Source organism: Parambassis ranga, chromosome 16 (genome assembly GCF_900634625.1).
Source record: "Parambassis ranga chromosome 16, fParRan2.1, whole genome shotgun sequence".
In the NCBI taxonomy this organism is placed as follows: domain Eukaryota; kingdom Metazoa; phylum Chordata; class Actinopteri; family Ambassidae; genus Parambassis; species Parambassis ranga.
In genome coordinates, this window is record NC_041036.1 from 14809465 (window position 1) to 14837172 (window position 27708).

The following is a 27708-nucleotide window of genomic DNA, read 5'->3' on the forward strand; positions in this document are numbered from 1 at the left end:
CGTCTGCCCAGAAAACGGGTGGAAAGAGAGAGTCATTGGGTTCATGGTAATGTGCTCCAAAAGGTCACCATCTGCCTGCCTTGCCTCGTGCCCTCTGTGAGCACCATAAAACTACACCCCACCCACACGCACGCACACTTGCATGCATATCATCACATCAGGGGCTTCTGACAAACGCAGCACCCGGCAGCACAGACACGCAACGCCCGCTGCGCCCTGAGGATGTGAACGGTGAACAGGCAGCACGCCACCGGAGCTGCTGAGCCTCTGTGCACGAAGAAGAAGCTCCAACTCACGCAAGAGCAGGATGCTGAGGAGGGAAAGATCCGTTACTCAGCGTGTTCTTTGTAATCTGAGAAGCGAGGATGTTAGTTATGTAGTTTATTTTATTATAGTTTGTTTAAGGTTGCTGTTGACTTAAAGCCTTCCAGTGCTGCATGCGTGGAAAAAAGCCCACTGGAGACGAGCTGCAAGTGTAAACAGCACAGTGTTCCTAACTAGGAATGTAGACGGCGTGACAAGTCCACATTTTAAAGTTACAAAAATACATCATACATATTTTATGGAAGTACAGTGAAGGCCTATGTGACATTATAATTTCCCCCCGGATATACAAAAAGAGCAAAGAAGAAAAATAAGAGAAAAGCGCAGAAATACAACACTGATGAAAACAAGCTACAGGACAGCTCTGCAGGCCAGAAGACTGTCTGTTACTCCTGATGTTGGCTGGTTACCTTCACTCAGTAGATGGAAGCACATGGCCTGTTTGATGTACATACTAAAAATCAATTCTTTTTTCCATGTTGTGCTACTTTCTCTGCTCATCTCCACCTGCTGCAGCCCAACATGCTGCTCTAACACTGATGCTTTACCATTACTGAGCTCATGAGGTCATGTATAATAACCTACCTGTCAAGGAACCAAACCAGGAAACCAAACCTTAATACTATAAATTGCATTTTTGCTGCTAATACTTCGGTTTATGAAACAACACAGTGCAACAACTGACCTTGCAGGTGAGTCATTCTTTAAAACCCTGCCTGGTGTTTCATGTAGGAGACTCAATGGTGCCACCGTGTGGGCAAAGGTTGCTACATCATCCTGATGATAACTGAACAAAAAGATGACACACTTTATTTCTCTGTTATTTCAGTTTTATTTAAAGTGAAGCTTTGAGATAATAATCTGTCCACACTGTTTTCTGTCTGCCTGATATAAAAAAAGAAAATGTCTCTACACTGATAATAACAATCTCATAGACTCTGGTGGTAACAAAATCGCTACAGCTTCTGAAAACTGAAAATAAATTACACGTTCTTTAGATATAGATAAATTACTATCCTTTTTTTGTTTGCTTATATATAAAATGTAATTTGTTCTACGTTGGATTCAAGACAAGAATAACACTATCAAAGCCACACACACACACAGAGACACACACAGAGACAGACACGCATGCGCACACAAATATCCACAACTCGCAACAATGTCAAAGGCAACAGTTATATGACAGTTAGATGTGAATAAATGCAGTTTACAGCAATACTTCTGATAAGAAATCTCATTTCTAGGCCGACTACGTTCAGAGAAAATATAGACATTAAAACATATCTGACAAATATACATATTCTCACCTCTTGGAGTGAGCGTGGGTGGGAGGCACCGGGGGGGAATGGGCAACATTTTTAAAAAGCCAGTAAGAAAAAGAGAGTCAATAGTACTACTTACAGACATATACAGAGGATTGATATGCAAAATATTTACTTTAGGTCAAAGCAGAAGTGCCTTTAATCTGTATCTATGCTCAAAGGGCTCTTCTAAGGAAGCAGCTTTCTCCATAAGGTTTCCTAAATCTGACTTTACTAATTCTCATATAGGACAGATCCAGTGTCCTCTTCCAAGAAGATCTTGAAGAGTGGTTCATGGTTAAAGGCCATGTTCTGTATTGTTCTTATTGTCTAACAATGCCCAAAACAAACCACAGGCTGTTTTCTAAGGTCTCCTATCATAAAGTCTTGCAGTGTATTGTAAGTGTTTAATTCATTTAGTCAGTCCTTCATGCACTGAAACCATCTCTAACCTGTGTTCCGCAGATGACATTAGCGTCGAACAAATTCTGGCCCCCGAGTGCTTGACACATGCAGAGGAAGGTGTTCTTGGTTTGGTTTTCATTTGATTTTTTTGACAAAAAAACGGAAGTACAGAGAAACCACAGTGATGCCAAATATATGTCTTTACAAAGACTGAATAGAGACTGTGCAGAGTGTGTGCTGCTTAACATCCACATCAGCAATTCTTGTTTGGGAAGAGTCTCATTTCTGTTTTCCCATCCGGTTATATTTGGTCATTTTAACCCCACTCATTTGGTTCATCTGTCCAAATACTGAATAAGAGGACACTTGGCAAAATATTTTTGGTAAACAGAAGAAAAGACATGAATTAGAAATCCTTCTAGCTCGGCCTGGGGGAAGCCACTGCAGCTCCAAGAGGAGACTTATGCACAGATCTATTCCAGTAGATCTTCAGTACACATAGCTCTACAGTATACACAGCTTATCTAGCACACATGATAATCATTTGTTTAGCACATTATTAGTGGTATGCATGTCTGACTACATCCGCTTTAAGAGCCTGCAGATTAGGAGGATTCTAACAACAGCTAAATCTGCTGCTGAAACACAGCAATGTCCTCGGTGAGCACCTTCAATTACAACCCATCATTCACAGAAATTAGCCTCCAAGAGTGGAAATGACAACACCTGTGTGACAAATTATAAGCACGTATTAAACTGAAGCAAGCTCGGTGGAAGATGTGGTTCTAAATATAAATGCATACAGAGCACTGTTAGGAGGAACCGGCTGCTTTCACAGTGTTTTACCCGAACATTCAGGAGGAATAGCTAAATATTATCTGAACGCCATCAGCCTACTCTAGGCTGTCCTTTTTGTCATCCTCTCAGGGTGATGTGCCCGTATGAATTAACCCTTGACTGCTTGCACACCAGGGCTGCCTGTGTGAGGCTGGTTAGTGCCTCTTGGCTCGCTGGGAGCTCTGGGCACAGGAGGCGCAGCAGGCAGTCTTGTAGTATGAGTAGACGCACAGCCTGGCCTGGACCACCATCACACAGTTGTGACGCCTGTCCCGGCAGTTTTCATCTGTTAGCAGTGGGAAGAGAAGAGAGGACAATAAGGGAAAAACACACACCTCAATACACGGTCTCATTAATTCACACACACCAACCTGCGACCTGTGGGCTGCATGGTATTGTATTGCAGATTTGCTCCTGTATGGGTTTGGTACTGGAATCACATTCATGACTGTGATTTTTATCTGGTGTGAGACAGCGGACCTCCCTCATCTGTACGCCCTTCCCACAGGAGCGTGAGCACTGAGGACAAAAACACAGACACAGAGTGTGAATCATCTGCCCTTCAACATATTTTTACCCTTCCTGTCTGCTCATCTCTCACCGTACTCCACTCTGTTGTGAACCACTGTGGTTGACACTCTCTCATCTCACACTCCTGGACCGCTACAGGCTTGTCTATATCAGCACACTCTGCAGCTGGTACAACAGTAAAATCATTGCCCATCTTCTGAACACAAATGATGTCTCGTCGCTGACTTCCATTCCCGCATGGGACGTTACACTGGAAAAAAAGACCACAAATCACTCAGCACCACCCAGGACGTCAGGACATTTTTATAGTCTTCTCTCCATCCTACCTGCGTCCAGGGACTGCTGTACCACATGGTTGTTGGCTCACAAGGACCCCCGTTACAGGCCCTCATCTCTGCTGGCTTATCCCCGACACAGTCCCCTCCCCCTTCACCCTCTCTGACCCCTCCTCTAGTGAGACACACCACCTCTCTCCTCTGTACTCCAGGGCCACACTGCGCCGAGCACTGCAATAGAGAGATCATGTGGAGGATGACCATCATATGCATACTGTATTTGTCTCCTTATGCTTCTAGGTACAGTGTGTGTATTCACTCACAGTGTTGGACCAGTCAGTGAAATACCAGTTGGTTACACAGGGGCCCATGTTGCACTCCTCACTTCCTTCTGGACGGAGCCTAGAGTTGCACTCCTTCTCATTTACCACACTGCCTTGATCACTGACACACCGCACACTCCTCGTCCTCCTTCCAACTCCACAGTCCACCGAGCACTGTGGAGAGAACAGAAACACAACACACTTGCATTCTGTTTGCAGATACTGAGAGCCAGCTCTTGTTACCAATGTTATGAGTAGATGCCATTCCTACTGGTGTGGTTGACCTACCGTGCCCCAGTCTGAGCTGACCTCCCAGTGGGAGCAGAGGCGTAGCTGGCAGGCCTGTGTTGACTCTGGCCGGGTTAGAGTGGCACAGCGCTGAGGGTGGACCATGGTGGAGCGGTCTCCAAAGCTCTGCCTGCACTGGAGCTGCCTCTGCTGCAAGCCGGGGCCACAGGACACGCTGCAATCCGACCATGCACTGGCCTCCCAGCTAACAAAGAGTAAAGGGAAAGACAGGGAGAGCAGAATTGTTCAGGTTCACTTACACTACAAAATGACTGTTAAAAGTCCACTTTCCCATTGTGAAATTACACATTTTAATTTTCTTACAATGGCGGGCAGGCGTGGGAATTACAAGGCTCCTCCTCAGGCACGGGTTTGGCTGCAGAGTCACACTTCCTGTCTGGCACCTCCTCATCTGTATGGCGACTTACACATTGAATGACTCTATGCTGAAAACCTACAGAGAAAGTGACATGTACTTGCATTCAACAACCAGAAGAGGGAGACATCACACCACTTAGAGTAATCAAGAAATAGGGGCATTTTGAGTATAACATAAGATAGATAGATTAATCCTAAATCGGACCTCTGCCGCAGGAAGCAGAACACTCTGTGAGGCCGCCTGTCCTCCACACAAATGGTGGTTCGGTGTCCAGAGGCACGTCGGTACGAGGTGGGATTCGAGCATTCCTATTGGGTGCGGATCCTCTGGGACGAGACCTGTCAGGTGTCCAGCGGTCAAAGGATGGTGATGAAAACACAGGAGAGGAAGAGGAGGAAGAAGAGGAGGAGGAGGGGGAGAAAGATGGGGCTGCAATAAGAGGGGGAGCGGGAGGAGGATCTTCTACTGACACAGTGAGAGGACCTGGGAAACACAAAAGACCAGAGATTGAGTGATAAACAGCACAGAAAGAGAGGTCGAGTACATGAGGAAGGCAACGAGTCAGACTAATGATGTCATGATGAGGTCAGGGTCTCATGACAGCAAACATGTGGTCTGTCCAGATAGCCTCCCATATAGGTCATAGGCAAAAAACACATACAATAATCACACCCACTTCCCAACAACCACACCCATCCAAATCCACAAACATGTCAATCACTCTCCAAAGATATGTATTACAGCGGCCTTTCCTTTTTTAATTTGGAAGGAATGAACTGGTTGATTTACAATTTTAATTCAGCTTCTAACAAGATGCAGCTATGTTGTACACGATGCTGTCACCGCCCGCCATACTACTACTACTAACATGTAAAAAGTGCAGCAGTGAAAGTGAGGTCAGACAGTTGAGGTGTGATGGACTCACTGCGGAGAGGTGCCCTTGCTGGCTCTCGCTCCCTCTGTCTCTGCCTTGGTGCCTCTCTGGGCATGTCCCTCTCTCTCTCCATCAGTCTCTCCCCCTCCACCTCCTTCTTCTTCTGCACTGGGATGTAAAACTCATAGTCGATGCCAGGGTTCTCCTTGTGGGAAATGATCTGAAAAGGGAAACCAGACCAGAAAACAGGCTATAATACTCCTCTATAATAAGAGGAATGTAGAGTGATGAGCTATAGAATGTGTACTCCAGCCCTGGCAGAGTAGACATGTCTGCAGACACAAATTACATGAACAGAAACAGTACACAGACGATTATTTCTAAAGATTCTGGTGACAAACGTTGATTCACAATGTAAGATAATGTAGGGACCAAAAGAGTTTGCTGAGAGTTATTTTGTTTTATCCCATCATCCCCTTAAAAATGCAGGTGATTCCTGAGAGATCATTTCTTGTTATTTTTACCCCCTCCTGCCCTGATGTTACTGGATATAAAGTTGCACATGGCTCCTGTTCTTTAATAAGATCTTAGCCTGAGGTTAGTGTTGTTATTATTAAGTCCTGGATAGTCAGATGTGGCTCAGGCTCAGCTTTAGTATAGAAGCTGTGTGTATCCCATGATAATGCTCAAGTAATGCAGCCTATGTGTACGATCTTATCACAGAGCAGGAGAGCATAGCCTTGGGCTCAGGACAATGGTATAGAGATGTAAAATAGTCTATGTGTCTCTGTGAAAGATTCTTATCATTCACTTAATCTTTCACTGTCCTAGTTTCAATGTCTTCCTGTGCTCCAGTGCTTACGTATAGCTGTAGCTGTGTTGTGGTGGGTCCTGGTGCCCTGAGGGACTCGCCTTTCTCTTCCTCCCCCTCCGCCTGTGGTCTAGGTCGTGTGTAGGTGAAGGTGGTCCCACCTGCTTGGTACTCTCCTGGAGGGTCAACGGCCCAGCGCCCATTCACTACTGAAGCCCCTGTGCCGCTTCTCATGGCTGAGAAATAAAAGTTATTTTTTCTAAGTTAGACCTTTGTTTAGTCTGGTGAATTCTCAGAACCTCCAGATGCTCAAACACACTCCCAGACAGACAAACACAGACTTTGGAGTCCTGTCTCAAGACAAATACTCACACATACATGTCACACACACGTCACTGGTTCCTTAATAGCTCTAACAATGCAAGCTTTATCTGCAATGCCATAAGATCTACAGTCTCAGTCAAAGCCAGCACACACACTCTCATGTGCCAATTCTCATTCCCAAATCTGCACCTCCCTGCCAACAGTTCACATTCACAGGAGCTGCTAACAGTATAATTCCAGACTTCTTGAATATGTGAGTGCATGAATCTGGTATTACCCAGGTAGTTAGGGCTTGCTTGTCTTTCTGTGATGTTAATGAATGTGGCTCCAGGTGGGATGTCCAGGATCTTGTGGTAACCAAGAGGAACCGTCACATTTTGGAAGCTTCCCGTCACCTTTCGACAGGAGGTGTCCTTCCCACCACACTCTCCACATTTGTCAATCACAGAGCCAGAACCCAGAATCCCATCGCAGCCCTCGGTCTGGCAGGAGAAGAAGGTGGGTGTGAGTGATGGGTAAGACAATAAAGGCAATGTGGGGGTAGGAAATAAAGAAACATTGAAGGAGGGGTGGGGACAGAGCAGAAAGAAAAGCTAGTCCAGTCTTGTTGACATTTCACATCCACTGCCAGTGTTTATTTCACTGTTGTTTGTGTAAATTGGTAACTTGCTCGGATAGATTCCTGCCAGAAGCAGAAGGCTGGAATGAGGGCGAAATCAGAGAGTGAGAGTGCAAATGAGAGAAAGATAGAGAGAAAAGAGGCCCAGGGAAGGGCCAGGAAAAAAACAAAGACACCGTGACTCTGAAATGCCAGGTTTACATCAGCATTCAGACTGAAAGCAACTGCTTCTGGACTTCGTCAGCCACAGATAGACCCAGACACCTGAGGCAGAAATGTCAAACATTTTAAATCCACTCACCAGACATCGTCCCTCCACACACACATCATTGGTGCTAACATTGAAGCAGGGGGTCCCATCTTTGGCACGCTCTGCCTGGCGAACGTAGAATCGATAGCCGGCAGGTCTGCAGGTAAGCTCACACTGCTTGTCTGCACCAACTGCAACACAGAAACGAAATGGTAGCAGAGAATATCTCGCAACATGTATGTTTGTCCTAAGTTTTTGTGACTTGCATGGAGGTTTTTTCTTTCCCTGTCTGGTAAGAGTTGAGAAGACGCAGCTGGGAAATGTCTTTCCATGTGGTCGGGAAACCAGACCACTTAACCCCTGATAGTCAGACACTGTGAGAGCGATCAGCTATTTCCCCTCTTCATTTATACGAGTACACTAACCACTGCACCTTTCCCAAGAGATACAGAATGAGAGGTGTAAATATAAGCTCAAGAAAGGTAAGATTTACAAGTGCAAACCCAACTGGTGCACACAGCAAGCAGACATGTACGTGAAAAGACAGAAGTGAGAGAAGAGAGGAATCACATAAAGAGGACAGAGCTTCAAGGTAAAAGAGGAAATGAAAGTCCTTCAGAGCAAAGAGAGGCCGGGCTGATAGACGAGTGAAGAATACAGAGAACTTCACAGGGTGAAGCAGAGTAGTGACTGGGACAGAAAGAACAGTGTGGAGACGGCAAGGCATCCTGCGTGATCATATACAATAAACTGGGATATATCATATTTATAGGAAAATGTGCTTGTGACTCCCTCCTGCCTTTGAAAGTATTTCTTGCTTCCCAAAATCCTGAACTGTTCCTTTAAAGAAGAAAACGGAACGGCTGGTAACAGCAGGAGGGAGCAGTGACCGGCTCTACTGTTTGTCATTTACTTTCAGGAAAGAGATAGGGGGTGTAACCAGGGTTGAAGGCCTCAGGGAGAGAAAGAGAGTGTGTGTATGTGTGCAAGCATGAAAATAGGCCTAACGCTATGAGCTCATTGCATGAGTAAGAGGCTGGAGATGGATAGGAGGACTTGCTGCTCCTGAGAGTTCAAGGGTTAAAAGGATGAATTCTGTGCTTCGGAAATTGCGACTTACCGTTGTACCATATTTCTCTGAACACAGATGTAACCACTATGTACTATACAAATGTGAACAGTGTTGGCATTTAGCAATTCAACTTGTGGTTGATGTTACAGAAATGCTGCTGAATTTCCATATAAAAACAGTGAGAGTTGTTTCAGTATGGAAAGACATCAGTTTAATATGACATCAAAGGAGCAAAATTAGCTGAAGTATTTCAGTGGGAGGACAGAGTGGAGTATTAATCAACAACAAAAATGTGACCTTTTGTTGGCTTTCTGCAAAACCCATCAGTCATTAACGATGTTTTATTAAGTACATGTCCACGCATCACACACAGGTTTGAGATATCATGATCCACGGCTCTTCGCCTGAACAAATACGCCGAGGACATCAGGGAGTGTATTTTGTCTCAAGTATAAGTGGGAGGAAGTGGTAAGGAGGTCACACTCATCAAGATATTCACCTAGACTGGATGTTTGCACAACTTTGTAGGCAAATGAAGGTGATGTATGACTAGGTACATCTACTTGCTTGTAAATATACTACGGAAATAAAGCAGTAGTTCTTCAGAATGGGTAAACAGCAGCTTCCAGACATTTAAACATTAGACATTTTTTAGAGGCTAGAGACTGTGTCAAACACATTTTTAAAGTTTTAAAATGTGAGATGAGATCAGTTTGTGTTGTGTGAACAGAGCATGCTGTTGGCTCTTGTTGGGACTGTTAACTCTTCTTTTTGATGCAAAGCATTTTTTCCTTAACCGCATATTTATGTTATCTAAAGCTACCAAAAGCCTGACTGAAAATGAAACAGGAGTCCCACAGACAGAGACAAAACAATCAATCAAAGATAAAATTGACTGAGCCATAAAAATGGGAATAAAAATCCCTACTGGACAATTTTTAAATGGATTATTGGTGTAAAAAAGGCATAAAAAAACAAAAGGAAGTAAGAAAAAACACTTTCAGCATATATGGAATCTGTCTCGGGCAACAGAGATAGCAAGTTATTTAGAAACATCAGATATTTTGATCTTTAGCTTTCTCTAATCTGTTAACTTATCATTAATGGGTGTGAATGTTAGTGTTCCTGCTTAGGTGAAATACTAATATACTGTACAATCATGTCTGTGAAAGTAGGGATGAGTTTCCATAACTGACCTCAAATTATGCCAAATGATTTCTCACTTCGTTGGTACCTGCATCTGATGTGCAGAAGGATACATGTAGAAACATACTGTATTTAGAAGGAAAGAGAGAAAGAGAGGGGGGCAGTGTTCCCACCCTCTCTCTCTCCACCCTCGTTCTCTCCATCCGTCTGTCATAGTTATCTTTGAGAGATTAAACTGGAGACAGTGACAGAAAAGAGAGGGGGAGCCACTCATGTACTCTCTGCCTCTCTTTCTGTCCTACCCATGTCGTTCATTCCTGTAGTCATAATTGAGCACATCTCATCTACAAAATATCTTTTACTTTTTCCTTCATATTTCCCTCTCTTTGCTGTGCTCCCCGGCTTCTCATACGCTTCCACGGTCACTCTCTCCCTCTCTGAGCTTAGTGTTCAGACAGTGGAATATATGTTGTCTAAATATACTTCCCCACTATCTCTCCATCTAAACAAACTCCAACAGGGAGAAAGAAAGAGAGAGGCAGAGGGACAGGAAGAGGGGAGGATGGGTGGGCAGAGTGGGGATGAGGCCAGAAAAAAAGAGAATTTTCAAGTAAAACAACACCTGCACGTGCAGCTCACAGGAGGAAATTAGTCAGGACTGAGGTTTATAACCCACGGCCGTGGCTTTGCTGTTTAAACTTCCACTTCCACAAACCGTATGCCACAGCACACTGAAGTGCAGGGCTGCCACCTTGAGAGGTGGGGGGGGGGGGGCACACAAGCTGGCTGCAACATAAATACTAAGTGAACAGATGAGTCCAGCTGGTCGGGGTCTCCAAAGTGTTGATGGAGAGCGAGATATAAAGCTCTGGGTTGTGGCCAATGGGACCAGGCTGAAGTAAACAGTGTGATACAGTTTACTTAGCAGAGTGGAAAGGGATCATCTGCAGCACAGATCGGGTGCATCTGTCCCAGCTGTCTGCAGCCTATAGGGTTTAAGCTACAAACTCACCTCAGGAGCCGATAAATGCAACATTTGGTGTCCTCTTCCTAAAGCTAGTACCATTATTTACCAACAGGTACCACCCTGTATGACGCGGTCTCTGCTTTTCTTCATCTGCCACCCCCCCCCCCCCCCCCCCCGCCTTCAAGGACATGGAGGATTAAAAAAGGACTTGTGAAGGGCAAGACCATGCAGCAGCAGAATTATTGGTGGAAGGTGAAAGGAAAGCCCCTGAGTGTTTATACAGACAGTTTGACGCCAACCCTGGCAAAGACTCTTGGTGCAAACATACAGAATTAATCATTTTTGATTCACCTTGATCCTTAAAATTAACCCCAAGTCTAACCGAGGCATTAAACAGCTAATGGAAAAACATTATCCATCTAACTTATCTTCTGTAGGATTGTAGGTCAGCTGCAGTGTAAGAAACTGGGCACACAAGGACACGTAGCCAGTCTGGCATTAATTATAGGACACTTAACACTTATCTTTGTTTAGCAAAAAAAATCTCTTGTTTCCTGAAAGTAATCCTTAAAATGACTCAAATGTTACTCTACAGCTTTGCCCTGTTTAAGTGGGGAGTCCATCAATACTTAGTCCTTGGTTCTATCCCCAATCTTCCTCTGCTAAAACTGCTCCACACTGGACAATTTCACTTTCTGCCGTATCCAGAAAGCCAAGAAGAAAAAGATGTTGATCTACTTTTGTGTGTGTGTGTATTCTGGTCAGCTGATACAGTAATCACATGTGCAAAGAGAGATACACAAACATAGCCTACAAACTTTTGCAAACTTTGTTTCCACATACACATCCGCTGAGCTGTTCATCTACAGTGCTCCCATATAATAGTGTTAACGACAAATACTATTGATATGATCACACAGCTGTGTTCCTCCCTCCTCTCTCCACTCACTCCCATGTTGGTAATATGTTCAGTCTCAGTGTTTCCTCTCTCTCTCTCTCTTTCATTCCCTCCAGTGTTGGAAAACACAGATAAACAGACACAAATTCCACTGCTCCGAAATGTTGCGCACAACAACAAACACATACGAAAAAAAAAACACAAGCCACACTGTCTCCCCTTGGTCATGTGACGAAACACTTGCGTCTCATCACCTCTCACCTTCTCCCTCTCTTTCTCTGCATGCCTTTATCTCACACAGTAAGAATCTGAGTGCTTAGTCAGAGCTGGGAGGAGAAACTTGGCAGGAGGAGGGAGAAAAAGAGATGCTGGACAAGTGAGGGGAAAAAGAAAAGAGGGAAAGTGTTTGGAGCAAAGAATAAAAGCAGATTGAGTTCCAGTCATTCTCTGTTACTCTTGACTTTCACCACCCTCGACGTTGCATGTAGATGTAGGCCTGCTCCAGTGAGAGAGGGAGGGGAACTGGGCGTGCGGTGGAGGCCAGCCAACGCAAAAATTTAACTCACTCAAACTCATAGTTTTACTGACTCCTTCTCACTCCCTCGTCCATTTAATTCCCCCTATAAGCCTATTATCACATTGTAGCAGCTAAACTACCAAGTGTGTGTGTGCACATGTGTGTGAGTATGTGTTTGCGTCCTCACCCTCAGTGAAAGGCTCCCAGTTGTAGAGGCGACCCATGAACTCCTGGCTGTTAAAGGCCGCACACTGCTCCGCTCTGGAGTCCAGCGTAGCTCCTCCACACACCTGGAGGACAGAAATGACAAGAGATGGACAAAAAAAGTCCAAAAGTGAGCGCCATACATTGAACTACTATGAAATCAGCCAGCTATTAAACTGAGAGCTGTTTCTCTCCCAGTCCCTGGAGAGGGAAGGATGGAATGAGAAAGAGGTGAGGAAAAAAACAGCTAATAAAGAAGAGGAGAATTAACTTGAGATCATGGAAGTAAACAGAAACACACTATGCCATTATACACAAACTCACTCACATGTAGTCTCCATGCTGCTTTTGGCAGTCAGTGGATCTATTAAAAAGCATATGGAAATGATAGATTTTTTGGAAGCGGATGCTCACATAAATCCACAATGGCACTCAGTGCATGACCACGGAACGCAAGTGACTGTGTAAGCACGTGTACGACCCTGTGTGCATGTGTGTATGAGCATATGTCTGACTTCAAGTGAGGTCCTTATGGAGCCATAGAGTGGAAAGGCTTTTAGAATATGTGCACGTAAACGACAGCTGAAACATCAAGCAGACCTGGCTCAGATGTTTTATGCTGTACGGGCTATAACTCACTGAGCATTTCAACCGCTATACTCCCTCTAATGCTACTTTATTCTTCTACTTTTACATGCTTGAAGTGTATGTGTGTGTTTGTGTAAAGGTCTAAATCTATTTAACAATTAAGTTTAGATTATTTTTTTTTAAACAATATATTAAAATACTGTACAAAACCAGTGTCTACACTCAAGTCATGTGTAGGAGTTGTTAACAGATCCACTAAATGCTTCCCCCTCCAAACTCCTCACATGGTTTCATTTAAGTACCCTTTTTATGCCCAGAAAGGAAAAAATATTAAATATCCCAGCTGAAAAACAAAATAAAATGTGTCAGGATGAAGGTGAAGAGGTGGAATTTTCAGTTATTTCCTTCACCATGAATCATCTCAGAACATAACATTTAAGGCTGTTCCATACTCCACAAGAACAAAGAATTTTCTTCTCGCTCACGAGGTGGCAAGAACAAGAGCAACGTTCGTTTTGGCACGGCGTATTCACACTCCATGAGAAGCGTGTGTGCAGAACTCCTCATCCGGCCCTCCCAGCTTCAATACTCCACACATAATATCAATATGAGAAAAGGACATCATGACCATGTTCCTTATGATGTCACAAGGGGCTAAAAACATGGTTAGACTCCTGCCCCATGTTTGCCAATGTACGCATGGTGCCTGCAGGAACTCACAAGCACTTCTAGGGAAGAGGGAGGGCGGCAGCTCTGTAGCCCCTAAAAGCAGGTTGGAGCCACAGCTGGGCGGTATTTGTGTTGTTGTTGTTGCTACAAATCTGTTCAGTTGCAGTTTAAAGAAATGCTCTCAAATCCCATTTACCAGATTGCCAGTAATCTGAAAACTCAATGCCTTCAGGCTAGGCTGTTACAGAGGCATAAAAAATTATATCAAAGCTTTATCTATTGTGAGCAACTTGTGTGACTTTATTGGCGGACTTTTATTTATACTTTAATAAAGTGGGACAATCCTGCATACACATCCAGCTTTATCAGAGAATACTTTAGTGGGAAGTTGCACCCACCCTGCCTTATGAGTTTACAGCCCTTTGATAAACAGCTGGTTTACACAACACACACACACTCACACACTTGGATGCCGCACACAAAGCTCTCAGTCTTAATCTCTGTCAGCTCCACAGTGTTTATGTCTTTCAATCCACCCTCTCTCTGATTCGTTCTTCTTTTCATTTTGATTTTTTCTGGACCTCTCTTCACTTACACAGCTGTCACAAACAGCTGAAAAGTTCATAGTCACTCATCTGGGGAGACAAGAGCAGGGGAGCAGTCTTTACACACACACACACACACAGAGTTCCCATGTGAACCTGCCTCTGCAACAAAGTGTAACCAAAAGACTCTCATGGATAAGATGGCTCTGGCTTCTGAGTTCATTTCTTTCACAGTGCTGTGTTTGTGTGTGTCTGAAGGAATGTATGTGGCCGTCGTGTCACAGGGCACTCATAAGGATCATCACTGGTTTCAGTTCTGTCAAGTGTGAAACTAGCTCGTGAAACTTTATACCGTACAGTTCGTCACACTTTCACACAGCTCAAACAGACTGATTCTTGTGTTATTTACGGCCGACATGTCACAGTTCTGATTTGTGTTTAGGCTACACACAGGGTCAGTGTATGGATGAGGTCTTCAATGAACCGTGTAAATCTGCCTGGTTTTGTGCGTGTGAAGCGTGGTTGGTTGTAAATATTTCTGCAGGACATAAACATGCTAAGCCCTGTTTTAAACTGGATAGTTTCTGTGTCCTAGGGCATGTCTGTGTGCTTAAAAGACCATAAACAATAAGTGACCAACAACCCCAAATACAAGCAAGGACACGGTGTGCAGCTGTGTGACACTATGCACCAGTAAAAAGTAGAAAAAAAGTCTCCATAAAAACAAAAAAACAAAAAAACAAAATGAGTGACAGAGTGTGCACACTCATGACTTTAATTGTAGGAGCACCACAGGGTGAGTCGATTCTCCTCTGCAGAGAGTTTAGGGTCTGTAAAAACATCAGGAGGCTAATGGACTGAATGGAGAGAGGAGCGAGGGGAGGGTAGGTGAGAGTGAAAACAGAAGAGGGGAGTTCACTGGTGTTTCGTGGGTCTGGAGGAGAATTTCTGTGTTATTGTTAGGACTGGTATACAGTGAGTGCAGGGTGAGGAGGTCTCCTTATAACCACCCAGGGGGGCATGAACAGAAGGAGAGGGGAGCAGTGATGTGACAGGGGGGGAGAAAGACAGTGAAGTCTGTGATGACTTTTACAGAAGCAGTGGGATCAGGTTTTTTTCTAAAACACCTGGTTTAACTGGATTTGTTATCTGTTTCGTTTTCCTTTCAATTTCAGAGGTTCCACTTTTTCATAAGTTTATAATAACTTTTACACTTCAGGGAGGCCAGTTTGTCATTTCCTGGAAAACAATGCAAGATACACTAGAGGGCACCTTGTTATTTTGCATCCAGCAAACTACTTTGTCAGATTTTTTATGTCCTTCCTTTCCCCTCAGTCTCTCCTCACTGTCAGTGGACCATGGGCATGATACTACACTTTACAATGCTTTATGTTACAACACCCACTAATTTGTTGTATCCATGCAACTTGATACAAGGCTGTGCACAGACTGGCTGCTAGATAGATGTACAGACAACCAAATGTGCTGGAAATTATGTGACCACACATGAGTACAAACTCTGCCTCATAGAGCTGGATAAGAATAGCTGGTGGTGTTTGTTCCTGGGTTGTTTTTTTTGTTTGTTTTTTGGAGAACTTGCCTCCCTAACTCCCTGTTATTCCAGGAAGCAAACAGGCACGGCTCAAAAATTAGGCAATGAACCATTCCTCTGCAATTCCTCAGATGGCTACATCAGTATGGCTCCAAAGTGTTAATCTCCACCATGTTAAATTTTAGAGCAGAATTAAACATTTTTATAGCTCGCTACTAAAACATTTTTGGTCTCTAGAGTTAATTTTATTCATGACAGCTGCAAAGGGGCTACGTTTTTAGATAATTCACTCAGGGCTCCACTTCTTTGCCCATATTTGTAATTACAGGGAGTTAGGTGGAGTCTGGCACTACCATGATGGTGAGGCCCTGGACCTCTAGTCACAAAACCAGGCTGATACTGTGTGAATCTTTACATTCGGTCCATCCAAGAAACACATATATGAAAAACAGCTTGCAACAATTGGGGAAATCTCTCATATATGTCCCACTTCTCATGAATCTACACAATAATCTGAGAGTGGTGGCGGGGTGAAGTGAAAGATGTAAAAACTGACTGCTACTGAGCGGCAGGTTGTCGGAGTGAATGACTGAAAGGTGGACAGCAGCAGAGAGCAGGTGAAGAAAAGTGAGTGCAGCTGGTGAAAGAGAGGCAGTCAGTGTTTTTGTACGGGAGCTGTGAAAGTTATGGATGTGTTTTACTGCCAGGGAGGGGGGAGGCGGTGAGAACAGGTCTGTGTGCAATATATAGGAGCATGTGAAGTGCCACACACAAGCCAAGGTCCTAATCACACATAACACTCTTATGTGAAACACAAACATCCAGACAAAACTAATGAGTTTTGAGGAGGAACAGATTAGGAGGAAAAGCAGGAACCATTCACCCGAGTGTGTTTCTGCAGGGAAAGCCCAGGTGACACGTCAGTTATTCACCATGCAAGCCTATGCCTGCACAGCTGGCCATACCATCTACAGGTTATGGCTGGCCGGTCATTCCTCAAGCATTACTGCAGCACTATGCAGACAAAACAACTGACCGCTGGCCCCTGCAGCCATTAATCAACACCAGCAGCACTAATCACTGTATGCATGCACACAAACCCACAACATATGTGATTGTGTACACATATACATAGTGGGTTTGTCCTCAGTGATTAACATTCTCTGGCTAATCTTGTGACTGAGGGCGTGTGTTTGTGCTTTGCAGGGTGCCACCCAGCTTTCAGCCTTGACTCCAGGGGGAAGCCGGCAGTCCTCCAGAGGAAACACTGCTCATCGATCAACGGCAGACAGCCAGTGAAGGAGGAGGCCCCGTGCAGCCCGAAAGACATGACAAAAAACACTGTTGTTCTCAGAGGAAATGTGAGTATGAGCTTTGAAAAGAAAAGAAAAGAAAAGAAAAGAAAAGAAAAGAAAAGAAAAGAAAAGAAAAGAAAAGAAAAGAAAAGAACACTAAAGCTGCAAGAGCAATAAAGAACTTTGGTCAAAGGCACCAAAATTGACAATATTTCAACGTTCCACTTTCCATTCTACAAACCAGAGTCTTTAACACACAGTGTTAACTCTTCACTTTCAGAATAATGCCTGGATGCGAGTATGAAAAGCGACACTATTCACTCTCTGGTCTCTCTTTTATTTATTCCCCAAAACCGCACTGGGATCTGTAAAAGAGCTGTCACTATACACAGTAAGCCTGCCGCTCCTGCATTCAACCATCTGCAACTGATCTAAAATGTAGGTTTTGGTCCCTCAATAAATTCCAGTCAGAGAACTGAGAGCAGTGTCGTTTGTTTTTATGGGTTTCATTTGTGTGGTAATCATGTGTTGTTGTTTAAGTTGTGTCCACTGTGAAATCTGCAGGGTTCTGTATCAGTGATGCATTTGATGCAGCTCTGACAACTCGTGAGAGCTTTAATCGAATCAGGCTTACAGATTCAAGTCGTATCTGTCATAATATTTGTTCAGAGGGACTTCAAAAGACTAATATGTCTCTTATATCCATAAAGTCATTGCCTTAAATTTGTAATGCACCTAGTTAATACTTCATACTTACCATATGATTATGGCTCATATAAAAATCCCCCAAAGTAATATCATATTTGCTAAAATGGCTTCAAACACAGCACAGTGAGAACTGACAGAAAGTAAATGAGAAGAAAGGCGGAAAAGGATGAAAAGGAACATGAAAGAAAGATCTGAGCACACAGGAGCTGCTGTAAACAGACCTGCACCTGGTTTCTGTAGGAAAGCAGGTACCTCTGGTTGTTAAGGCACTAAAAGCAAATAATGCAGAGATCGGTCTGAATGAGCCTGTGCTTTGTGCCCATGTGTGCCACAACGTAACACATCTGGACCTATTTGTCACTGCATGGGAACCGCAGAACGTGAGGCAGGGCCTGCACATGCTCATTAGAGCTGAGCAGTGTGGCTCCGTGCTGATAGTCGTAATAACAGATCTCCTGTGTAACAACGCCGGGGTAATGACAGACTGTGATTAGATCATCTGACTCTCACTGCAGATAAGACATGTCAGTGTGTGCCTGCTCAGTTACAGCATCAGCTCCTCAGCTTTCAACTACAGGACTGACATCAATGGCATTCTTTGGTGTGTAGCAACAAAGGACTTATGTGTACTCATGAACTGGATGTGTTTGTGCAGTATAGTCTGTTTAAGAGTGTATGTTTAGTTTCAGACGAGCTGGGCACAAAGACTTTCGTCATTTGAAGTAGTTAGTTTATGTTTGTCCAAGCTCATCTAATCTAGATGCACCGAGAAACAGGTGGCCCCAAGTGAAGAGGCTGGACTCCTGATAGACATTTGTGTGAAACTGTCTTATAATTGGCGTATGAATTCTTGATTTCGCTATGGTCAGAAATGTGTGATGTGGGGTTACAGTGAGCTTGCTGCATCAACATTTAATCAGTTAATCCCCAGTGACATTTGTGCCAAATCTGATGTAATTCCCTGAAGGTTTTCCTGAGCTATGGCACTCATAACAATGGGACAGACCAATCAAATCGTAATAACTCCCATCGCAGCTGTCGCGAAGGTGTGATGTCTAAATGTTCATTCAGGCTATAAAACCATGCAAACCATCCGCTGTGAGCACTCTGCATTAACTGACTTATGAGGACGCTTGTTTTGTGTGGATCAGATCTGCATACATGTCTACTTCCACAAATACATACTACACCATCTCCTGGTGGGTATTTCATCTCACACAGGTGTGGAATGTATGTGCTAGTTGAGACGTTGACTGTAGTGTTTGCTGTGTGGTCAAGTGCATCTTTTGGTCACCACACCACAGTCAGACTGCAGTTCCTGCCCTTGCAGTTGTAGAGGCATTCATTAAGTGTTAGTAATTGTGAGTAAATATTTACTCTGAAGAACACCGACAGAGAATCTAGGATAAGAGGGGGTGCTTAGACGATCTTGGAAATACAGTGTGAAAGACTTCAGAAAGGAACAGACAGGAAGTGTTTTTGTGAGACGTCTGCTTCAGGCCGGTGCTTCTTCTCAAATTCCACCTTTTCCTCCCCTCTCCCTCTGACAGAATAACTTCTCCTCTTGTTACACTCCATACTCTCACACACACACATGCATGCACACTTAATCTCCCTCCTCGCTCTCATGCATGCAAAAACACACACACTTTTCCATAAATCCTTCTCTTCTTGACTCAAACTTCCTTTTGTCTTCCAGCAGAATCTTTTTGTTTCTGTCTGTTGTCCATCCCTCCCTTTACACCTTAAGTCTCCTCCAACTCCTTCATCCTCACACACATTAGCAAGGTCCCTCCACAATTTTTCTCCCTGTCCTGCCCTCCAGCTCGCCCTCCCACTATAGTATGTGCAGATTTTCTAAAAACAGTGCTCTCTTTCACTGCTACTTAACTGCGTCACATCCTTTTACCAGCCTCCTCGGCTTATATCCTTCTACTAATGCTTACATACATACACACACACACACACACCAGACACAAATACTCTCACACATTCACCTTTGGCCCTTCTCATTTGCTCTGTCCCTCTCCTAGTTCCCCGTTTGCTGCAACGCAACAGTAAAAACACACATGTACACACAGCCAATCACACTTGTGATGGGCCTCAGGCACGCCATGTTATGACAAACACACCTAATACATAATAGGATGTGTCACACTCAGTCTGGCTCACTCCCTAAATCACACACACACACACACACACATATATACAGAGTACATACAAGCCTGGGCAAACTCTTGCATTCACCAGGACTTGAAACCTATTTTTAAAAGCACAAAAAACAACAATCTACTGCAGGAGAAATGAAGCTAAAGCAGAGGCTAATGTTAGGTAAATATGTAACCCAATGAGTCAGGCTCAGCCATCACAGGACTGCTATTAGCACTGCTGGCACGCACAGTGCATGTATTCTGCCAGCTGCTAAATCTGTTTTAACATGGGGACTACCAAACGCAGACAGAAGGAAAGAAAAGAAGAGAGGGAAGGATAAAAGACAACGAAAGAGGCTGCCAAATTATCTGAGGAGGGAAAAGTCAAGGGTTCCAGAGTGCCAGCCAGGCGCCTTAAACAAGTGTCTACTTCCACTTGATGAGAGCCATGTTGTAGATGTGATGTGAGACAGGGGAAATAGAAAAGCGTCCTTGTGTGTGGTATTTGCTAAACCCAATCTTATCGTCTCCCTCTACACTCCCACTTAAGATAGACCTGCTGCAAGTGGCTTGATGGAATAAATAACACAGTCACATGTCAATCTGTGTATTTCTGTCCTCATGATTAGAAAATCATGTTTCCTTCAGTTTAGTTTACCTGCCTGTTTACCCATCACCGGCATGTTTAGGTGTTTTTCATGATAAAATTACTAGCAGCTAGACTGCTAGTAGTTATGTCTGCAAAAAGAACAAAGACGTAAACAGGGCCGCACATTTCTGGGGTAGAGAATGGGTTTTAGTGCTTGCTGGACACACATATCAGACAGCAGAGAAAGCATTTAGAATTTGATCCATTGCACAAAAGATATCCACAAATCAGCCATTTTATGAAATGCCAGACTACAGTTGGCCACAGAAATATATTTGAGCTGAAATCTATGACTTTCCACATGCTGTCGCCATCTCAAGGGACCAGATTTGATTGATCGATGTTTTAAAATAATGGCAACAGCAGCTGAAGGTTGTGTTGAAGCCTGCTGTTAATTTAAAGCAGCCATAGCAAAAGGTGGAAAATGAGCAAGTGCGCCAGGAGTGATACTACCAGGCTGATGCAGATGATTTTGATGCTTGAAAGTGTTCCCATATGTGAGTGCCTACGTGGACGCATCTTCCCAATAGATCCTTAGGAGAAATACCTAATCGCTCACTTTGTAGTTAGGATACTTTATCCCTGATATTCACTCTGGACCTCCCATGTAATTGAATGTAATCAGGCACTACATTCCCATTTCTGTGAAACCAGATTTATTGCGAGGTCGACCTCAGAATCTCACCTGCGTGTTGAGAGTGAGTTGGCCCGTCTGTGTCTGGCTGCTCTTCTTGGCAGCGTGTATGGACACTTTTGCTCCTGATAAAGCTCTCACTGTGCTGCATGGAGCGGTATGGAGCAGGTCACAACCCCAATCATCACTACAGGTGCCAGATGGGACATCAATACACAAAAACACTCGAGGCCCTGGCACATATTTATATTCAAGCAAATGTGCAATCACTCACAAGGATACTCAGCGCAGACAGTTTGCTGCACAACTGAGGTGTGTATTCTGGTTGTGACCCAGAATACACACATACCTTGGGGTAGCAGAGGTACGAGAGGGACGTTTCCATCTGAGCGCTCATACACAAGCAGCCAGTGTTGGAGGAGGGGAATGATGCACCTATCAAATACACTCTGACTTGCAACTCCTCAGTTTACAGCAGCCTAACTGCTCCATTCAGCACAGGACATGCATATAAATCAAGCCTGACTGCACGACGTAAGAGAAGTAGACTGAAGGAAGCAGAAGAGGCATACAGAAGCCAGTGAGATCCTGATAAAATCAGTGGGTCGTACCTGTGAAAAACACTTGCGGTACTCCTTCTCCGGCCCTGAACATCTGTAGACCCGTGGAGCTCCTCCTCCTCCTCCATCTCTGCCCGACTCGACTCCCAGGTGAGAGATGTGCGGGTGCTGTAAGGGGTAGATGTTGCCGGCAGGTGGGGCTTGAGGGCTGAAGCCTGGGTGCAGCTCCCTGTCCCTGTGCACAGGGCTGTGGCGATGGAGAGGAGGTGAAAACTGTGAAGGAGAGTGCGGCCGTGAGAGAGGAGAGATGGGAGGAGGTGGAGCAGTGACCGAGTGCCAGTCAAACCGGTGGCGGTTACTCAGGACAGACGGTGATGAGGAACGTGAGATGGAATGAGAGGGTGGGACTCGCTCTCGGCTCCTCCCATGCTCCGTGTGGGTGTGTGATGGTCTGTCCACATGTCGCTGCGGGCTGGTAGGAAACGCCTCTTCTGTAGCAGGTGCATCAGTGCTCTCCTGCTCTACATGCCTCTCCTCCTCCTCCCTCCTGTCACCTCTTTCTGCATCTTCATCAACAATTCTCTCCTCTTCCTCTTTCCTGTCGTCTTCAGCTGGTGTTTCCTCTACAGTGCCATTAGATGTGTGACGAACGTTGCGGTTGGGACGATGCAAAGGCAGAGAGAAGGGAACCCTGCCATATCCGAACTGACCTGGACGGATGGAGGAGGACCTGCAAGTCAAAAGAAGGAAATGAAGAAAAGGACAGAAAAGAGGCAGATACAGAGAAAGCAGAAAGGCAGCATACATTTATTATAAGCAACTTGAAGTCAGCAGATAGTGCTGAGTGGGCTGAGTAATGTAAGGCCAGTCTGAATGATAAAAACCAGAAGTAATGATGCAATAACACTGCAGATACCAGAGGAGAGGAGGGGAATAACTCCAACTCCCAACACTCAACCCATCATAACAACCCCTCTAATGCTTAAACAATGTCAGCAGTTTAAATAATGGCACCTGGATGGATCCTCAGTATGTAGTGCTTGGAGAATTTTCTTTCATTCTTGTGATCCTTGTTACCAAAAATAAATGTCTATTCAACTTGCCCTTTCCTAGTATTTTGTGATGAGATAAACATCGTTTCTTTTTCTGTTTCAAACTTGCAGCCTGTTGTTGCTCATCTCAACAATTGAGTTCTGTTATTTATCCAAAACAAAGTGCCGTTGCTACTGCCAGCAACGCAAAACTCACTTCCTTTGTGCTTGAGACATTTTCCTGTGAAAATGAAGTCAGGCTGCTGAGCTAAGCATATGTAAAAAGTTACATTAACTGGAAATCAGGTACAACATGTCTTGGGCAATGTCTCTACTAATTCTTACAAAACCAGCTGTGAAGATCAATTAAAAACCCACCAACATCCACCCAGATCTGGCTTTTGTCCGCAGTGTGAAAAGAGTGAATCATCTGTCTTAAGTAAATGAATGAATCACTTTTTAAAGTCTCCAATCTCACTTACCTCCTTGTAGACCCTCCCTCTCTACTGGTGGTGACCGACCTCCTGCTGCCGCCTCCCCCAGCTCTCGCTGCTCCTGGATTGGTCGGCCTCCTGATGATCCGTGCTGGCTGGTTGTAGCTGTGTGAAGGCGTGTGGTAGGGAGATCGGTAGACAGGAACAGGATCTTGATTAACTGGTGAGAATTCTGGTTGATAAAAAGGAGGCGACCGGCTGGTCTGTCCCGACACAGGAGGTCCTCCTCCTGCAGCAGGCGTATTCCGATACAGAGACAATCCTGGGTTGTGACTGTTGGGGAATGATTGGGATTGATACAGCGAGTGTTGCCCGGGGTAACGAGGAGGATAGTAAGGGCTCATTGGTGACATAACAGGAGTTCCGATGCCACCTGGCAGATACCCCGCCCAGTTGTGCGGAGAGTGGGAGAGAGGAGGGGTCTGGGGAGGTGGAGGTGGTAAACACTTCCTGCTCCTCTCTGAGACACTCACACCGCACGTTTGAGGGCATTCTGACCACTGCCCCCAATCAGACCACACGCCCTCTACAGGCTCCGCCTCAGCCACCTGTCTCGACCTTCGACCAGCCACCTGAGACACACACACAGAAACAGTTAATGACACAACTATTACAATTCAGCCTTACACTTAATCAACAGGTTCTCAACTTCTTTTTTTCTAGATTTATTGAATGATTTGTTGACTGATAGAAATTTAGAATAACATTTTTTATCCAAGACTCTGCTGCCGGCAAACATACCTTTAAAAGTTTCTTAAAAAGGTGCAAAAGTTAAAAGACTTTGATGAACATGTATTTTTCTTTCCTCTTTGAAAAACTGTGCTAAGTAAAAAGGTCAGGACCTCCAGTGTTTAAGTGCTCTGCAGTAGTACTGCACTGACTGTAATTGTGCTGTAAGAAGGGGTGAAAAACTGCAACCTCTGCAGTATTTTAACGAAGCACTGAGTATTAATGTTGCCCTTGTACAATTAGACATCACTAGAAGGACTTTTTTTTACAGTAACTGAGTCCACTGATGAGCTGGAGTCTCGTGAGTTTCCTCCCTTTTGAAGCCAAAAAATAAATCCCTGAACACTCAGGCTCAGAAGAGACTCGGTCACCTGCCAGCAGCCCAAGAGCAGATGGATAAATTCATTGGAGTTGGTGTCATTTTACCACAGCACAGCAATGACAGGATTTGGCTGTACATTTGTTTGTATACATAAGCATGTGTGAGTGCGTATGTAAGGGTGCCAGGTCAGGCTTTGATTTCTTCCTCTGCGGTCCTAGATAAATGTTTCTCCTCTCATTTCATAAGTGAAGCGTTGGCCTGGTTGGCAGCTCGGCAAACATGCAAGCTGAACAAAAGTTTCCATTGAGAGTCAACCAAAACACAAGTCCTGTGCTCCACTCCCACACTGTAAAGTACATGTGTGTGTACATGGGCAAGTAAACACACTGTATAAACTGTTTGTGGATGGGTGAGAGAGGGCAGGTGTCTTCTGAAGCCAGTCCAGCTCCACAGCAGATAAATAAGAGTCCTGTCTCTGTCTGCCGTGTAACAGTGGGAGGGTGGAAGAAAATGAAAAAGAACAGGCTGAGGGAAGTGTATGTCTGTGTGTGTGTGTGTGTGTGTGTGTGTGTAGATATGAGGTATGCTCCGTCATAATGAGTGACATCAAACACACAGCTGCCACATAACTGGGACCATTAATGAGCTCGGGGCAGTGACCCCACAGCAGCTCCCACCAACCTCTGCAGCGACTGGTTAAACTCCAGCAACACTGTGCTACCAGGCACCGACCAGACAGGAGTGTAGACATGAATTATGTATTTTTTAGATTTGATAACTATTAGGCAGACAGACACAATTTGGGCTCACGGAACAAAATTATATGTTCTCTCCGATCTGCAACAAGCTTTTTCACCATCTTCTCTGCTATCATGTTTAAGTCCTGATCTGACTGGCAGTTTCACAGGCAGATCCTTACTATCTATCAAGCTTTTTATCTTCCTCTGTAGTCACTTCAAATAAATCAAACTGTGCAGAGCCATCCAGCTAAACTAAATTAAGCATGGCTCTGTGTTTGCTATGTTTGCAACATGACATCATTTGAGAAGGCACTGAGGTGGCCATAACAACACAAAAACACCACTTAATTGCCTCAGGACATGGTACTTTTTTCAGTTTACCTTCTGTTATGGCAGCAAAATAGCAGGAACTTCTTGTTTAGTTTGGACAGGAGGGACGTTTTTTTTGGGCCTGTCACTGACTCTTTCAATGCACACAGAGAATGGGCATGTAAGCGATGCCTTAAGACAGACTTGGAAAATGTCCTTTAACTGCGGGCACTTGTCACCCCTGGATACTAATGCTTGTTAGTCTAACTTGATGATCCAATGACTCACCTTCTTCTTGGCAGCCTTGGTTACGGAGGTCGTGACCACCACAAAGCCCCACAGCACATAGAGCCTGCAGGGAATAAAGAGCAGAGGGTGAACTAAGTGGCAGATATACATGGGAGTTAAAGGATGAATACGGTCTTTTATGAAGCACATAATTATTCCATGACCTAAAGCTGAAACGGCTGCTGTGTGATATTTAAACACAGAGACTTTCACTCTTCTGTGCTCAATGACCGTCATCTTGAACTTTTTCCTTCAGTATATGTTTATTTTTAAAACTGCATTAAAGGTGATGAGTGAACACCTTATCCAAATCTTCCAGTGACTTCAGTGTACTTTAGTGACCAGCACTTTCTTTCCCACTACAGGTGGCAAGTGGGCTCAGAGGGGAGTGAACAAGAGTTTCTTTTTCACGTCAAGGCTCACAGGCAAACATCTCAATCAACCTGGGAAAGCCTGGTGGGTGCTAACAAACTAATGGGTTTAAACAGCCAGCATGTTTTCCCTCCGCATGCCTCTCTCTGGGACTGTACACACCCCGAGGATGCGGTTTTAACACACACACAGACACACAACAAACACTCAGACAACATCCAAAATCCACTTGTACCTAAGGTACTGATTCAAAGAGGTGGTTTTGAAGTCCTACAGTTTTGTAACTGCTATTGGCCCACTCCATGCAGAGCTGAGCAAGAAACGATTGTCAGAAAACTACCTGAATGTACTTTAATGACTTATGAGAGGGCTTGAAGTGTGAAATATGTCAGATAAATGCACTTGTTTCAGCAGAAAGTCAGCCTGTCTGCAATTATCACAACATCCACCTCTTTAAAACAGAACAAGTGCACTGGAAACAAGTGGAACATCCTCTCCACATCTGCCGAAATACGATATTAAACTACTTTCCTAAGATGGCCATTCACCACTCACCACCAGAACCAAACCATCACCGCAATCACAAGTCCGCAAGCCACATGTAGTCAGGGTAATTGGTCCCTTCTTCCCAGTGTGGTGCACCGCCGCGGTCTTTGGAAGCTTCCCCACACAAGACTACACAATTACGCACAGACAAAGGTCCCGCACAGTCCGACACAACAGAGCCGCTCAGGCCGAAGTAACGACCCCCTACCCGAGTCCACGTTTCTCTGGCCGCTACAGTGGCACATTGTAGAATAAACTTAGAGCAGCGGGGACGGGGAGAGAGGGAGAAGGAGAGATTTACATCTGGAGAAAAAGTTCCCAAAAAATCCGCCCTCGGGGGAAAAGGGGAACACTGAGCTAAACCCAGGCGCCTTCGGGTAAATTCCTGTCCTGCACAGCGCCCAGTGCGCAGCAAGAAGGCATCGTGCGTAAAACCCAAAGCTCCACAAAAAAACAGCTTTCTAAAAACTTCTCCCACAGTCACCACAAACACCCAGACCGCGCGGTCGAAAGATGTAAACACCCATGTGGTGCTGTGTGTGAGGCAGCGGGGTGCGAGCAAAACATTTACCTGAATAGTAAACCGAGCTGCATGCTCCAAAGCGTGTCCCGCACAGTTCTGACTTCGCACACCGATACTGATTATCCTGAGTCCAGTTCAGTGGTCTGTTTCGGTCCGTGCAGTCCTGAAAGAAGAGTGATGAAGTCCTGTGAGGGCTCCTGCTCTCTCTCTCTCTCTCTCTCTCTCTCTCAATGTCCCCTTCCTCCTGTCACAGTCACTCCCCGTGATTTCTGGAGAGTGGGAAGAGTTCCGTTTCTCTTTCTCTCTCTGTGGCGTTCACTCGACTACTTTTTTTGTGGGTCCTTATTATAAACTTGTGTGGCACAGGAGACAGGAGAGAGAGAGAGAGAGGAGACAGAAAATGGACAGATTACACAACTCTCTCTCTCTCTCCCACCCTTTCACACTCATAGCCATACTCTCCCCCTCTCTTTCTCTCGCACACACATACATGCACTCACACTGGCCCCTGACTAAGCTATAATAACTCTCAGAGCCGCTTTCTTAGTTGCACAATCCAACATAAGAATGGTCCATTGTGCTTGGTCTCACTGATCAGTAGTAATGATCTACTCATTGTCAGAAACAGTCCTGAGCTGGCAGCATCTGCATCAGGG

General features: G+C 44.7%; 1 protein-coding gene across 1 annotated transcript; it reads right to left on the reverse strand.

The window, feature by feature from the left end:
- Nucleotides 1-1149: 1149 nt before the first annotated feature.
- adamtsl4 (ADAMTS-like 4) lies at nt 1150-27435 on the reverse strand. Its single transcript, XM_028424354.1, has 17 exons — nt 27101-27435; nt 25612-25675; nt 23212-23795; nt 21750-22428; nt 12332-12434; nt 7596-7735; nt 6953-7157; nt 6403-6587; nt 5592-5760; nt 4871-5149; nt 4612-4741; nt 4288-4492; nt 4000-4173; nt 3728-3907; nt 3472-3651; nt 3242-3389; nt 1150-3156 (listed from the first exon to the last, which is right to left on the reverse strand). The coding sequence occupies exons 1-17, from the start codon at nt 27121-27123 to the stop codon at nt 3026-3028; spliced, it is 3579 nt and encodes a 1192-aa protein (XP_028280155.1). The 5' UTR covers nt 27124-27435; the 3' UTR covers nt 1150-3025.
- Nucleotides 27436-27708: the final 273 nt, after the last annotated feature.

Coding starts and splice junctions, on each gene's coding strand:
- adamtsl4 (XM_028424354.1), bottom strand. CDS start 27,123: ATGCAGCTCGGTTTACTATTCAG. Junction 12,435..21,749: donor ACCGCAAGTGTTTTTCACAG/GTACGACCCACT, acceptor TCTGTCCTCCAG/GTGTGTGGAGGAGCTACGCT. Junction 3,908..3,999: donor TCACTGACTGGTCCAACACT/GTGAGTGAATAC, acceptor TCTCTATTGCAG/TGCTCGGCGCAGTGTGGCCC.